General features: G+C 52.8%; 2 protein-coding genes across 2 annotated transcripts in view; one reads left to right on the top strand and one right to left on the bottom strand.

Annotated features, from left to right (window-relative positions):
* LOC137527998 (uncharacterized) overlaps positions 1-1,077 on the bottom strand; it is a 104,080-nt gene extending 103,003 nt beyond the window's left edge. Inside the window, exon 1 of the mRNA XM_068249191.1 lies at positions 826-1,077. The gene's annotated coding sequence lies outside the window, so the exon portion shown is untranslated. The remainder of the gene's footprint in view (positions 1-825) is intronic.
* A 65-nt stretch (positions 1,078-1,142) lies between these two features.
* The window catches only part of NELFB (negative elongation factor complex member B), a 30,942-nt gene continuing 17,662 nt past the window's right edge, over positions 1,143-14,422 (top strand). Inside the window, exons 1-5 of the mRNA XM_068249196.1 lie at positions 1,143-1,383; positions 4,169-4,332; positions 9,634-9,733; positions 10,204-10,434; positions 11,962-12,147. Coding sequence (XP_068105297.1) covers positions 1,282-1,383; positions 4,169-4,332; positions 9,634-9,733; positions 10,204-10,434; positions 11,962-12,147 — 783 coding nt within the window. The 5' untranslated portion in view covers positions 1,143-1,281. The remainder of the gene's footprint in view (positions 1,384-4,168; positions 4,333-9,633; positions 9,734-10,203; positions 10,435-11,961; positions 12,148-14,422) is intronic.

Genomic DNA, 14,422 nt, shown 5'->3' with positions numbered 1-14,422 from the left:
CCTCTGCGCATGTGTTCGTGATCACGCTCCCGTGTCATGGTCTTCTGTGCATGTGCTCATGATCACATTCCTGCAGCATGGTCCTCTGCGCATGTGTTCGTGATCACGCTCCCGTGTCATGGTCTTCTGTGCATGTGCTCATGATCACGTTCCCGCAGCATGGTCCTCTGCGCATGTGTTCGTGATCACGCTCCCGTGTCATGGTCTTCTGTGCATGTGCTCATGATCACGTTCCCGCAGCATGGTCCTCTGCGCATGTGTTCGTGATCACGCTCCCGTGTCATGGTCTTCTGAGCATGTGCTCATGATCACGTTCCCGCAGCATGGTCCTCTGCGCATAAGCTCGAGATCATGCTCCTGTGTTATGGTCTTATGCGCATGTGCTCGCGCTCCCGTGGCTGGGTCATGGTCTTCTGCGCTTCCAATACCGTGGCTGGACCATGATCTTCTGCGCATACGCTCGTGATCAGGCTCCCGTGGCTGGGTCATAGTCTTCTGCGCATGCACTTGTGATTGCACTCTTATAGCTAGGCCATTGTCTTCTGCGCATGCGCTCGTGCTCCCGTGGCTGGGTCATGGTCTTTTGCGCATGCGCTCGTGTGGCTGGGTCATGGTCTCCTGCGCTTGTACTCCCATGGCTGGGTCATGGTCTCCTGCACATGCGCTCCTGATCCCGCTCCTGTGGCTGGGGTGCTGTGTGTGGCTGGCAGAGAGTTGAAGCGCAGCGCAGGAGCACTGTGCAGCCACAGGAGGCGATCTCCAGGGACTGTTGGGAGAAGCCCCAGGTGAGTATAGCTGCAGTATGTATCATGTAACCCTGTATACCTTCCTGCTGCTTCTGGGGCTCTGTCCTCCTGCTGCATCCGGGGGTACACCTGAGATTCACTCAGCCCCGCCCACAGCTCCGCGTGAGGCTTATCAGCAGAATGCCCCGCCCATCACTGACTGACTCCAGCCGGGATAACGAAGACCTCCTGATTGGAGGAGAGGAGGAGTCTCTCACACAGAGAGAGGCGTAGGCCACGCCCTGTGTGCTGGAGATCTGTTGTCATGGAGACAGCACAGCGGATGTACACTTATCCAGGAACCGGAAGTGACTGTGTAAACAGCGACGGGCGGAAATGACGCTCGGTTTTCCGCGCAGTGCCGGAAGTGGCCGGGTTTGATATAAAACTGGCGCTGGAACACCGCGTGCCGCCACCGGGAGGAGGGGGAGGAGCTCCGGGGAGAGACGGAGGAGGAGCTCCGGGGAGAGAAGGGGGAGGAGCCCGAGGGAGGACTATGTTCGCTGGGCTGCAGGAAATTGGCATCGCTAACGGGGAAGATCTGAAGGAGACTCTGACCAACTGCACCGAGCCTCTGAAAGCCATAGAGCAATTCCAGGTGACGCCCACTGCACTGAGCCACGCCCCCTGCACTGCCCTCAGCCCCTCCCCCAGGTAATACCGCCCCACACACTGGCCGCCTGTATACCCCTCTGTCTATGCTCTGACACAGGACCACGCCCCCTCTGTACTGCCCTCAGCCCCTCCCCCAGGTAATACCGCCCCACACACTGGCCCCCTGTATACCCCTCTGTCTATGCTCTGACACAGGACCACGCCCCCTCTGTACTGCCCTCAGCCCCTCCCCCAGATAATACCGCCCCACACACTAGCCCCCTGTATACCCCTCTGTGTATGCTCTGACACAGGACCACGCCCCCTCTGTACTGCCCTCAGCCCCTCCCCCAGGTAATACCACCCCACACACTGGCCTCCTGTATACCCCTCTGTCTATGCTCTGACACAGGACCATGCCCTGCACTGAGCCACGCCCCCTGTACTGCTCTCAGCTCCTCCCCCAGGTAACACCGCCCCACACACTGGCCCCCTGTATACCCCTCTGTGTATGCTCTGACACAGGAACACGCCCCCTCTGTACTGCCCTCAGCCCCTCCCCCAGATAATACCGCCCCACACACTAGCCCCCTGTATACCCCTCTGTCTATGCTCTGACACAGGACCACGCCCCCTCTGTACTGTCCTCAGCCCCTCCCCCAGGTAATACCACCCCACACACTGGCCTCCTGTATACCCCTCTGTCTATGCTCTGACACAGGACCATGCCCTGCACTGAGCCATGCCCCCTGTACTGCTCTCAGCTCCTCCCCCAGGTAACACCGCCCCACACACTGGCCCCCTGTATACCCCTCTGTCTATGCTCTGACACAGGACCACGCCCCCTCTGTACTGCCCTCAGCCCCTCCCCCAGGTAATACCACCCCACACACTGGCCTCCTGTATACCCCTCTGTCTATGCTCTGACACAGGACCACGCCCCCTCTGTACTGCCCTCAGCCCCTCCCCCAGGTAATACCACCCCACACACTGGCCTCCTGTATACCCCTCTGTCTATGCTCTGACACAGGACCATGCCCTGCACTGAGCCATGCCCCCTGTACTGCTCTCAGCTCCTCCCCCAGGTAACACCGCCCCACACACTGGCCCCCTGTATACCCCTCTGTGTATGCTCTGACTCAGGATCACGCCCCCTCTGTACTGCCCTCAGCCCCTCCCCCAGGTAATACCACCCCACACACTGGCCCCCTGTATACCCCTCTGTGTATGCTCTGACTCAGGATCACGCCCCCTCTGTACTGCCCTCAGCCCCTCCCCCAGGTAATACCACCCCACACACTAGCCCCCTGTATACCCCTCTGTGTATGCTCTGACTCAGGACCACGACCCCTCTGTACTGCCCTCAGCCCCTCCCCCAGGTAACACTGCCCCACACACTGGCCCCCTGTATACCCCTCTGTGTATGCTCTGACTCAGGACCACGACCCCTCTGTACTGCCCTCAGCCCCTCCCCCAGGTAACACTGCCCCACACACTGGCCCCCTGTATACCCCTCTGTGTATGCTCTGACTCAGGATCACGCCCCCTCTGTACTGCCCTCAGCCCCTCCCCCAGGTAATACCACCCCACACACTAGCCCCCTGTATACCCCTCTGTGTATGCTCTGACTCAGGACCACGACCCCTCTGTACTGCCCTCAGCCCCTCCCCCAGGTAATACCACCCCACACACTGGCCTCCTGTATACCCCTCTGTCTATGCTCTGACACAGGACCATGCCCTGCACTGAGCCATGCCCCCTGTACTGCTCTCAGCTCCTCCCCCAGGTAACACCGCCCCACACACTGGCCCCCTGTATACCCCTCTGTGTATGCTGTGACACAGGATCACGCCCACTGCACTGCCCTCAGCCCCTCCCCCAGGTAATACCGCCCCACACACTAGCCCCCTGTATACCCCTCTGTGTATGCTCTGACTCAGGACCACGACCCCTCTGTACTGCCCTCAGCCCCTCCCCCAGGTAACACTGCCCCACACACTGGCCCCCTGTATACCCCTCTGTGTATGCTCTGACTCAGGATTATTCCCTGCACTAAGCCAGGCCCCCTGTACTGCCCTCAGCCCCTCCCCCAGGTAATACCGCCCCACACACTGGCCCCCTGTATACCCCTCTGTGTATGCTCTGACTCAGGATCACGCCCACTGCACTGCCCTCAGCCCCTCACCCAGGTAATACCGCCCCACACACTAGCCCCCTGTATACCCCTCTGTATGCTCTGACTCAGGACCACGCTCCCTCTGTACTGCCCTCAGTCCCTCCTCCAGATAATACCTGGGGGAATTACATTAAGAACCCACTGGGCCCCCCTCTGCTCCAGGGCCCCATTTAAGCTGCTATTGCTATGCCCTTGCCACTCTGTGTATGCTCCTACCCAGGACCACTCCCCCTTTGTACTGCCCTCACCCAGGTAACACTCCTCCCACACTAGCCCGCCCATATTCCCCTCTGTTTATGCTCCAACACAGGGCCACGCCCCCATATGTACTGCCCTCAGCCCCTCCAGTAACCACCACCCTTCCAATTATACCCTCCCCACCCATCTCTGCTCCCTGTATTGTCTCCTTCCCCTGCTGCACCTCACCCCTTATAATATACTAGCCTCCTCTGCCCCTCCACCTGCTGCACCCCACCCCTCAGTATTTGTGAATATTATGAGACCCCTGGGCACCCCTTCCTCTGCTGGCACCTCAATATTTGCACATATTAGGAGTAGCTGCTGTTTATCATCTGTCAGCAGGATAACCGCTCTCTGGCATTTCTCGTTGTAGACAGAGAATGGGGTCCTGCTGCCATCCCTGCAGTCAGCGCTTCCGTTTCTGGATCTGCACAGCATCCCCCGGCTGGAATTCCACCAGACTGTGTTTGATGAACTTCGAGAGAAGCTGCTGGAGAGAGTGTCAGTGATTGCATCTGAAGGGAAAGACGAGGATCGGTGAGACTTGTGCCCCCAGCTAACCCAACGGCCCCTTATTACTGAGACCACAGGGGACCCATCTGCCCCCTATTACTGTGCCCACAGGAGACCGATCTGCCCCCTATTACTGTGCCCACAGCGGACTATCTGCCCCCTATTACTGTGCCCACAGCTAACTGGTGCCCACAGCTAACTGGTGCCCTCTGTAACTGTGCCCACAGCTAACTGGTGCCCTCTGTAACTGTGCCCACAGCTAACTGGTGCCCTCTGTAACTGTGCCCACAGCTAACTGGTGCCCTCTGTAACTGTGCCCACAGCTAACTGGTGCCCTCTGTAACTGTGCCCACAGCTAACTGGTGCCCTCTGTAACTGTGCCCACAGCTAACTGGTGCCCTCTGTAACTGTGCCCACAGCTAACTGGTGCCCTCTGTAACTGTGCCCACAGCTAACTGGTGCCCTCTGTAACTGTGCCCACAGCTAACTGGTGCCCTCTGTAACTGTGCCCACAGCTAACTGGTGCCCTCTGTAACTGTGCCCACAGCTAACTGGTGCCCTCTGTAACTGTGCCCACAGCTAACTGGTGCCCTCTGTAACTGTGCCCACAGCTAACTTATGTGCCCACAGCTAACTTATGTGCCCTCTGTAACTGTGCCCACAGCTAACTTATGTGCCCTCTGTAACTGTGCCCACAGCTAACTTATGTGCCTTCTGTAACTGCACCCATAGGTGACTGATCTGCCCCCTATTACTGTGCCCACAGGGGACTGATCTGCCCCCTATTACTGTGCCCACAGGGGACTGATTTGTCCCTTATTATGGCTAACCTATCTGCCCTCTAACTGTGCCCACAGCTAACACATCTGACCTCTATTACTGTGCCCACAGCTAACCTATCTGCCCTTCTTTTTAGAAGGAACTTGTGGGCAGCAAAACTGCAATTAAATCGAGATTTCAAGCAGTTTTGTAATGTATTGTGATTTTGGAGTTCCTGACTGAAATTCTGCATCATTACTGAAGAAGACATCTTAGATATCCTCTGAAACCTTCGCCAGACTACCTGCGACCTGGACTCTGGCCCAACTAAGTTCATATTGAAATGCCCTGAGCTATTCACACCGGCATTCCACAAAACAGTCAACTGTTCTTTACAAGAAGGGAGGTTTCCGATCTGTCTAATGGTGGCCATACATGGTACAATTTTTTCATACAATCTTACGATTTCTATGTAGTACAAGGGTAAATTAAGTGAATATACTGAAAGGATAATTTAGGCAGTTCCCTTATATTACATAGAAATGGTAAGATTGTATGAAAAAATGTTACCATGTATGGCCACCATAAGAGAAGCAATCAATCTGATACTCAAGGAAGCATCCTTTTACACCCAGATGCTCTGCCCAGCTACAGGCCTTTCTCCAACCTGCCCTTTCTGGGGAAAGTTATTGAAAAGGCCGTCTTATCTCCAACTGGAAGCCAGGCTCTCCAGAAACTGCATCCTTGACCCTCCTTAATCTGTCTTAAAGAGACTCTGTAACAATTTTTTCAGCCTTAGTTCTTCTATCCTATAAGTTCCTATGCCTGTTCTAATCTGCTCTGGCTTACTGCAGTCTTTCCTAACTGCACTGTCTCTGTAATAAATCAATGTATCTTTCCTCTGTCCTGTTTGTCGGGCTAAAGCTTGATTGTGTGGAATGTGCAGGGCTGCTTGTGATTGGTAGAAGCGATACACACCCTCTGCAGGCCCCCTGCACACTCTGAATGACTCACACACTATGCTTAGCTGAGCCTATTAGAAGCTGGTTAGTTTGTTTGTAAACACTGCATAAAACTGGCAATTACAAGCCAGGATTGCAGCAGAGAGTGGCAGAAACAGCACAGAGGGGCACAGGAGAAAATAATGAATAGAATGGTATGCTTTTTATTGTAAGAATATTAGAGTACAGATTCTCTTTAAGGAAACCTCACAGCTGTGAAATCGCCCTCACACATATCTGCAACGATCTGCTCATGGCAAGAGACAGGGGTCGATGTTCCATCCTGATTTTGCTCGACCTCTCAGCGGCTTTTGACACAAATAATCATGAAATCTTGCATAACAGGCTACAAGAGTACTGTGGCATAGATGGCTTATTTCTCCAGTGGTTCAACTCCTTCCTGGATGGCAGAACACAAAGGGTGGCCTAGGGGCCCTTCCTCTCCAGCCCTGTATTAATAAAATATGGTGTACACCAGGGCGCGATACTATCCCCTTTACTGTTCACCATATGGCCTGACATATCATTGCTATGCTGATGACATCCAGCTCTATGTATCATTCAAACCTGGCGTCACCAACCCTACCCCACAAATAAACACGTGCTTAGCTGAGCTTCAGGAGTGGATTGGCTAAAATTAAATGCTGCCAGAAGTGATGCTCTTATTATTGAACGTCAGTGATCGACTGCAAAGCAGCCCCAGTCTCAACCAGCACCACTAAGGATAGCAAGCTCGGACCTGAACAGCTCTGACTGTGTGCAGCACCACTAAGGATAGGAAGCTCAGACCTGAACAGCTCAGACTGTGTGCAGCACCACTAAGGATAGGAAGCTCAGACCTGACCAGCTCAGACTGTGTGTGCAGCACCACTAAGGATAGAAAGCTCAAACCTGAACAGCTCAGACTGTGTGCAGCACCACTAAGGATAGGAAGCTCAGACCTGAACAGCTCAGACTGTGTGCAGCACCACTAAGGATAGGAAGCTCAGACCTGAACAGCTCAGACTGTGTGCAGCATCACTAAGGATAGGGAGCTCAGACCTGAACAGCTCAGACTGTGTGCAGCACCACTAAGGATAGGAAGCTCAGACCTGAACAGCTCAGACTGTGCGCAGCATCACTAAGGATAGGAAGCTCAGACCTATACAGCTCAGACTGTGTGCAGCACCACTAAGGATAGGGAGCTCAGACCTGACCAGCTCTGACTGTGTGCAGCACCACTAAGGATAGAAAGCTCAAACCTGAACAGCTCAGACTGTGTGCAGCACCACTAAGGATAGGAAGCTCAGACATGAACAGCTCAGACTGTGTGTGCGGCACCACTAAGGATAGGAAGCTCAGACCTGAACAGCTCAGACTGTGTGCAGCACCACTAAGGATAGAGAGCTCAAACCTGAACAGCTCAGACTGTGTGCAGCACCACTAAGGATAGGAAGCTCAGACCTGAACAGCTCAGACTGTGCGCAGCATCACTAAGGATAGGAAGCTCAGACCTGAACAGCTCAGACTGTGTGTGCAGCACCACTAAGGATAGGTAGCTCAGACCTGAACAGCTCAGACTGTGCGCAGCACCACTAAGGATAGGGAGCTCAGACCTGAACAGCTCAGACTATGTGCAGCACCACTAAGGATAGGAAGCTCAGACCTGAACAGCTCAGACTGTGTGTGCAGCACCACTAAGGATAGGAAGCTCGGACCTGAACATCTCAGACTTTGTGTGCAGCACCACTAAGGATAGGAAGCTCAGACCTGAACAGCTCAGACTGTGTGCAGCACCAGTAAGGATAGGGAGCTCAGACCTGAACAGCTCAGACTGTGTGCAGCACCACTAAGGATAGGAAGCTCAGATCTGAACAGCTCAGAATGTGTGCAGCACCACTAAGGATAGGGAGCTCAGACTGTGTGCAGCACCACTAAGGATAGGGAGCTCAGACCTGAAGAGCTCAGACTGTGTGCAGCACCACTAAGGATAGGGAGCTCAGACCTGAACAGCTCAGACTGTGTGCAGCACCAGTAAGGATAGGAAGCTCAGACCTGAACAGCTCAGACTGTGTGCAGCACCACTAAGGATAGGGAGCTCAGACCTGACCAGCTCAGACTGTGTGCAGCACCACTAAGGATAGGAAGCTCAGACCTGAACAGCTCAGACTGTGTGCAGCACCAGTAAGGATAGGGAGCTCAGACCTGAACAGCTCAGACTGTGTGCAGCACCACTAAGGATAGGAAGCTCAGACCTGAACAGCTCAGAATGTGTGCAGCACCACTAAGGATAGGAAGCTCAGACCTGACCAGCTCAGACTGTGTGCAGCACCACTAAGGATAGGGAGCTCAGACCTGACCAGCTCAGACTGTGTGCAGCACCACTAAGGATAGGAAGCTCAGACCTGAACAGCTCAGACTGTGTGCAGCACCAGTAAGGATAGGGAGCTCAGACCTGAACAGCTCAGACTGTGTGCAGCACCACTAAGGATAGGAAGCTCAGACCTGAACTGCTCAGACTGTGTACAGCACCACTAAGGATAGGAAGCTCAGACCTGAACAGCTCAGACTGTGTGCAGCACCACTAAGGATAGGGAGCTCAGACCTGAACAGCTCAGACTGTGTGCAGCACCAGTAAGGATAGGAAGCTCAGACCTGAACAGCTCAGACTGTGCAGCACCACTAAGGATAGGAAGCTCAGACCTGTACAGCTCAGACTGTGTGCAGCACCACTAAGGATAGGAAGCTCAGACCTGAACAGCTCAGACTGTGTGCAGCACCACTAAGGATAGGAAGCTCGGCCCTGAACTTTGTGCGCAGCCTGGATGTACTGATTGATGGGAAATTAAGCTTCAGGAATCAAATCTCAGCTATTGTGAAACATTCCTTCTTTCACCTAAGGAATATTGCAAAGGTTAAGCACCTCATACCTCCAATGGATCTTCCAGCCCTAGTTCATGCCTTCATTACATCAAGGCTGGACTACTGCAATGTTCTCTATACAGGCCTTCCACACAGAGACCTGTGCCGCCTGCAGTTAGTACAGAATGACGCTGCAATGCTGTTAACTAGCCAACCCCGCCATTGCCACATAACACCAACACTTTTCTCACTCCCCTGGCTACCAGTAAAATGGAGAATTCTGTTTAAGATTGGCTTATTGACATACAAATCCTTGCACAGTCTGGACCCTGGATACCCGAAGGACTTGTTGCAACTGCATCACACCCCACAATTTTAGATCAAAAGCATAATAACTTGGTCACTCCCAGAGTCCACCTCAAAACCTTTGGAGACAGTCTTCTGTCATGCAACCCTTACACTTTAGAGCTCCCTGCCACACCCAATCAGGACAGCTTCATCCCTGGAAGCATTTAAGTCCAAACTCAAAAGCCAACGGTTTGGTCTGGCATTTATGAACACCTGACTATTTCCAGCCTGCAGCCCTGTATTAACGCATATCTATGCGCTCTGAGTCCTATGGGAGAAATGCTGCAGATTATTCTATAATTGTTTCACTTTTCAGTGTCCTGGAGTTGTGTAGATAAAGTAGGAATCCATGTGAATGCACTTCCTGTTTATTTAGGTACAGTAAGTTGGAGGACTTGTTGGAGAAATGTTTTGCGTTGGTGAAGATGCCGTCTATCCAGCCGGTGGTGATGTGTGTGATGAAGCACCTTCCAAAGGTCAGTCTGCTGTGTGTACAGTGTTCTTTTTAGATCACTGAAAGCTGTGTAGTTCGGTCCATTTATAAGTGATGTCAGCCATTGCCATGGCAACACATCTGGCCAAGGATGTTGTGCAGCGTAATCTTCCTCTTACCCAGCCCTAAGGGGGCGTGCTATTGCTTGCTCATGTAGCCCCCGTTCCTGTGATGATCACCATCCCAGCTGCAGCTGGCTGCACTTCACGGAATCCCTCTTCTGCGATCCCTGCCCAGAACTGTAGTGCGTCGCTGTGAGTACATCTCCCTGCTGCCATAGCGACGATTTCAGTGGCGGGAGAGCGACTGGTTCCTGCTGCGTGACAGCGGTGAGACCCGTTTATTGTACCAGCAGTCTCTGGTCCTTCTGGGGCTAGAGACTGCTGGTACTCAAGTTTTTAAACTTCATTCACTGAGGAATGTCTCTCCTGATCTTTCTGTCTTGTCCGGAAGGTTCCGGAGAAAAAGCTGAAGCTGGTGATGGCAGACAAGGATCTGTACAAAGCCTGTGCGGTGGAGGTGAAGCGGCAGATCTGGCAGGATAACCAGGCCCTGTTTGGTGATGAGGTCTCCCCTCTGCTGAAGCAATACATCCTGGAGAAGGACAACATTCTGCTCAGCAGTGAACTCTCTGTCCTGCATAATTTCTTCAGCCTATCTCCAAAAACTAGAAGGCAGGGAGAGGTGCGTAGTGTGCAGTGCATGCTGGGAGAGGTGCATAGTGTGCAGTGCATGGTGGGAGAGGTGCGTAGTGTGCAGTGTATGCTGGGAGATGTGTGTAGTGTGCAGTGCGTGCTGGGAGAGGTACATAGTGTGCTGGGAGAGGTGTGTAGTGTGAAATGCATGCTGGGAGAGGTACATAGTGTGCAGTGTGTGCTGGCAGAGGTGTGTAATGTGCAATGCATGCTGGGAGAGGTACATAGGGTGCAGTGCGTGCTGGGAGAAGTACATGGTGTGCTGGGAGAGGTGTGTAATGTGCAGTGCATGCTGGGAGAGGTGCGTAGTGTGCAGTGCGTGCTGGGAGAGGTGCGTAGTGTGCAGTGCATGCTGGGAGAGGTGCGTAGTGTGCAGTGCATGCTGGGAGAGGTGCGTAGTGTGCAGTGCATGCTGGGAGAGGTGCGTAGTGTGCAGTGCATGCTGGGAGAGGTGTGTAGTGTGCAGTGCATACTGGGAGAGGTGTGTAATGTGCAGTGCATGCTGGGAGAGGTGTGTAGTGTGAAATGCATGCTGGGAGAGGTACATAGTGTGCAGTGCATGCTGGGTGAGCTGTGTCGTGTGCAATGCATGCTGGGAGAGGTACATAGTGTGCAGTGTGTGCTGGCAGAGGTGTGTAATGTGCAATGCATGCTGGGAGAGGTACATAGGGTGCAGTGCGTGCTGGGAGTTGTACATAGTGTGCAGTGCGTGCTGGGAGAGGTGCGTAGCGTGCAGTGCATGCTGGGAGAGGTGCGTAGCGTGCAGTGCATGCTGGGAGAGGTGCGTAGCGTGCAGTGCATGCTGGGAGAGGTGCGTAGCGTGCAGTGCATGCTGGGAGAGGTGCGTAGTGTGCAGTGCATGCTGGGAGAGGTGCGTAGCGTGCAGTGCATGCTGGGAGAGGTGCGTAGCGTGTAGTGCATGCTGGGAGAGGTGCATAGCGTGTAGTGCATGCTGGGAGAGGTGCGTAGTGTGCAGTGCATGCTGGGAGAGGTGCGTAGTGTGCAGTGCATGCTGGGAGAGGTACATAGGGTGCAGTGCGTGCTGGGAGTTGTACATAGTGTGCAGTGCGTGCTGGGAGAGGTGCGTAGTGTGCAGTGCATGCTGGGAGAGGTGTGTAGTGCATGCTGGGAGAGGTGCGTAGCGTGCAGTGCATGCTGGGAGAGGTGCGTAGCGTGCAGTGCATGCTGGGAGAGGTGCGTAGCGTGCAGTGCATGCTGGGAGAGGTGCGTAGCGTGCAGTGCATGCTGGGAGAGGTGCGTAGCGTGCAGTGCATGCTGGGAGAGGTGCGTAGCGTGCAGTGCATGCTGGGAGAGGTGCGTAGCGTGCAGTGCATGCTGGGAGAGGTGCGTAGCGTGCAGTGCATGCTGGGAGAGGTGCGTAGCGTGCAGTGCATGCTGGGAGAGGTGCGTAGTGTGCAGTGCATGCTGGGAGAGGTGCGTAGTGTGCAGTGCATGCTGGTAGGGCTATGTAATGTGCAGTACACTTGGATTAGTATTTCCCGTGTGTTGCCACTAGGTGGTGCATAAGCTGACGCAGATGATTGGGAAGAACGTGAAGCTATACGACATGGTCCTGCAGTTCCTGCGCACGCTCTTCCTGAGGACACGGAATGTACACTATTGTACACTGAGGGCGGAGCTTTTGATGTCCCTACACGACTTGGACGTCAGTGAGATCTGCTCCGTTGACCCCTGCCACAAGGTGAGACGAGTTCCTGATGTTTGGATAGCTGCGTTCTACACATTGATACACAGCAATAAGGCTGGTCTGTGATGATGCTGCCTCCTCTCCTCACTATAGAAATGCAGCTTTGCTCAGGAATCATTATAGCTGAGTCTGTCTTTGATGTCTTTTCAAGCCCAAGCCTGCCCCCTTCTGGCTCTGCTATAATGACTCCGCTATGATTCCTGAGCAAAGCCAGACTGAATGCTCAGTCGAGGTTTTTATCAGGGCTGATAACAAGCAGGATGAGCAGTGAAGGATGAAACAGAGCAGGGTGGGTGTTTTCTCTAATGTTCCCACTGATATATATGGTAAAATACATGAGGGGGCTTTGTCTCTGGTTCACTATAAACATGTGACTGAAAAGTATTTGGAAATATTTTAAACTAGCTGATTGCCCGGCGTTGCCCAGGTATGTATTTGGCTGGTGTTGGCTCTGCCCACTTTTTCTAACCCTAACACACAATTACTCAATGACTAAGTTTGTGAGGTTTGCGGTCTTTGGCATCAATCATTTGCATTGAAATAAAACAAATGCGATTGGCAGTTTGTGGCTCCACCCCCATTTTTGAATTTGCACCACAGTCACCCAATGACCAACTGTAGCAGGTTTGAGGCTTGTGCCATTAACAGTGCAAGAATGGCAGCAATGAAATATTCCCCTTGAAAATCAATAGGTGAATTTTGATTGGCTGTTGTAGGCTCCACCCACTTTTCTGAATATTCATCCCAGTGACCAAGTGTGCAAAGTTTGAGAACCCTGCGAGTGTAAGAATGGCTGCTGTTTACATTATCCCAGTGAAATTTGTCTCCGCCCACTTTTTGGTTATGGGAATAAAAAGTATCCTATATGTTATTCCAGGTAATGTACTATGTGTGTGGCCAAATGTCATTCACATCCGCTCAGCCATCGTTGTGTGATCGAGTAACAAACATCCAAACATCCGAACTTCCCCATTTGTAATGTTAGTGAGATTTGAAACCTAGTATAAATAAATGAATAATAGTCTTGTTAAGCTCCATGTGGAAGATGTCATTGTAGCCCGGCTGCATCACCCCCCCCCCCCCCCCCCCTGCTGGGCTTCCTGTCACTTGTCATCAGTAGTCACATGGTTACAACCTACTGTGGGTATCTATTGTATGTATCGGCAGACGCTCTATGTATCTACTGTGTATCAACTGTACCTACTGTATGCTATGTGTACTTTTTTTGTCCATGTACCATCTCCAACCCTTTTTGTGCCAAAATCCATTCCGGGTACAACTCACGTTGTACTTGGTGAAATAAATAGGTTCTGATGGTTAACGTAGGTGGGCGCGGTCAGCTGGTTGCTGCAAAACCTCCCTAGTGATGGATAGTTAGTGGATTGGTTGTCAGTTACTAGGGGTTTGGCTTTGGCGATTCAGCCAGCTCCACCCTCCCATGCTACCTGTATATTAGTGTCTGGAACAAACGCTGTAAATTGTACCTGAAATGTTAGGCTTTATGGAAATCTTATATGTATGTCCAGCACTGTATCCTGAGAGAGAAGGGCTTTACTTTCAGTGCATTTTAAAGAGACTCTGTAACAAAATAAAATCCCCTGGGGGTTACTCACCTTCACCTACATTTACCTTCCCTGGCTCCAGCGGGGGCGCTGTTGTGGCTCTCCGCACGGAGATAGACGAATATTGCCGATCTCTGTCGGGTCCGCTCTACTGCGCAGGTGCAGGAGACTTGCACCTGCGCAGTAGAGCGACCCGACAGCGATCGGCTATTTCCGCCTATCTCCGAGCGGAGAGCTGGTACTGCGCCTGCGCTGGAGCCGGGATGGTAAATATTAACCTCCCCGCTGTTGGGGGGGGGGGGGGGGGAGGGGCACAGCGAGACTGCCGCGGGACACAGGAAAACGGGGGAAGCCTCGATAGGATCCGGAGGCTTCCCCCACCCGAGGTGAGTACCTCCCAAGGGAACTTTTTTTGTTACAGGTTTTCTTTATTCCTACTATAATAGAAATGTCACCCTTTATACAGTGCTTTTCTCCAGTCTGGTTTCCAGAAAAGCGGGCATGACCGACATCTTCCCATGGAGGGGGCAGCATGGCAGTGTAGTGGTTAGCACTGAGCAGGATATTATCTGCATGGAGTTTGTATGCTCTCCCTATGTAAGGGTTTCCTGCGGTCTCTGGTGTTTCCTCCCATGCTGGTTGGTAAATTGGCATCCCTGGTAATCGGCGGCTGACCATGGAAGGGACATAAGATGATGCTGGGAGAA

This window comes from Hyperolius riggenbachi, chromosome 8 (genome assembly GCF_040937935.1).
Source record: "Hyperolius riggenbachi isolate aHypRig1 chromosome 8, aHypRig1.pri, whole genome shotgun sequence".
Taxonomy (NCBI): Eukaryota; Metazoa; Chordata; class Amphibia; order Anura; family Hyperoliidae; genus Hyperolius; species Hyperolius riggenbachi.
Note: the sequence above shows the minus strand (reverse complement) of the source record. Positions and strands in the feature narration are given on the sequence as shown.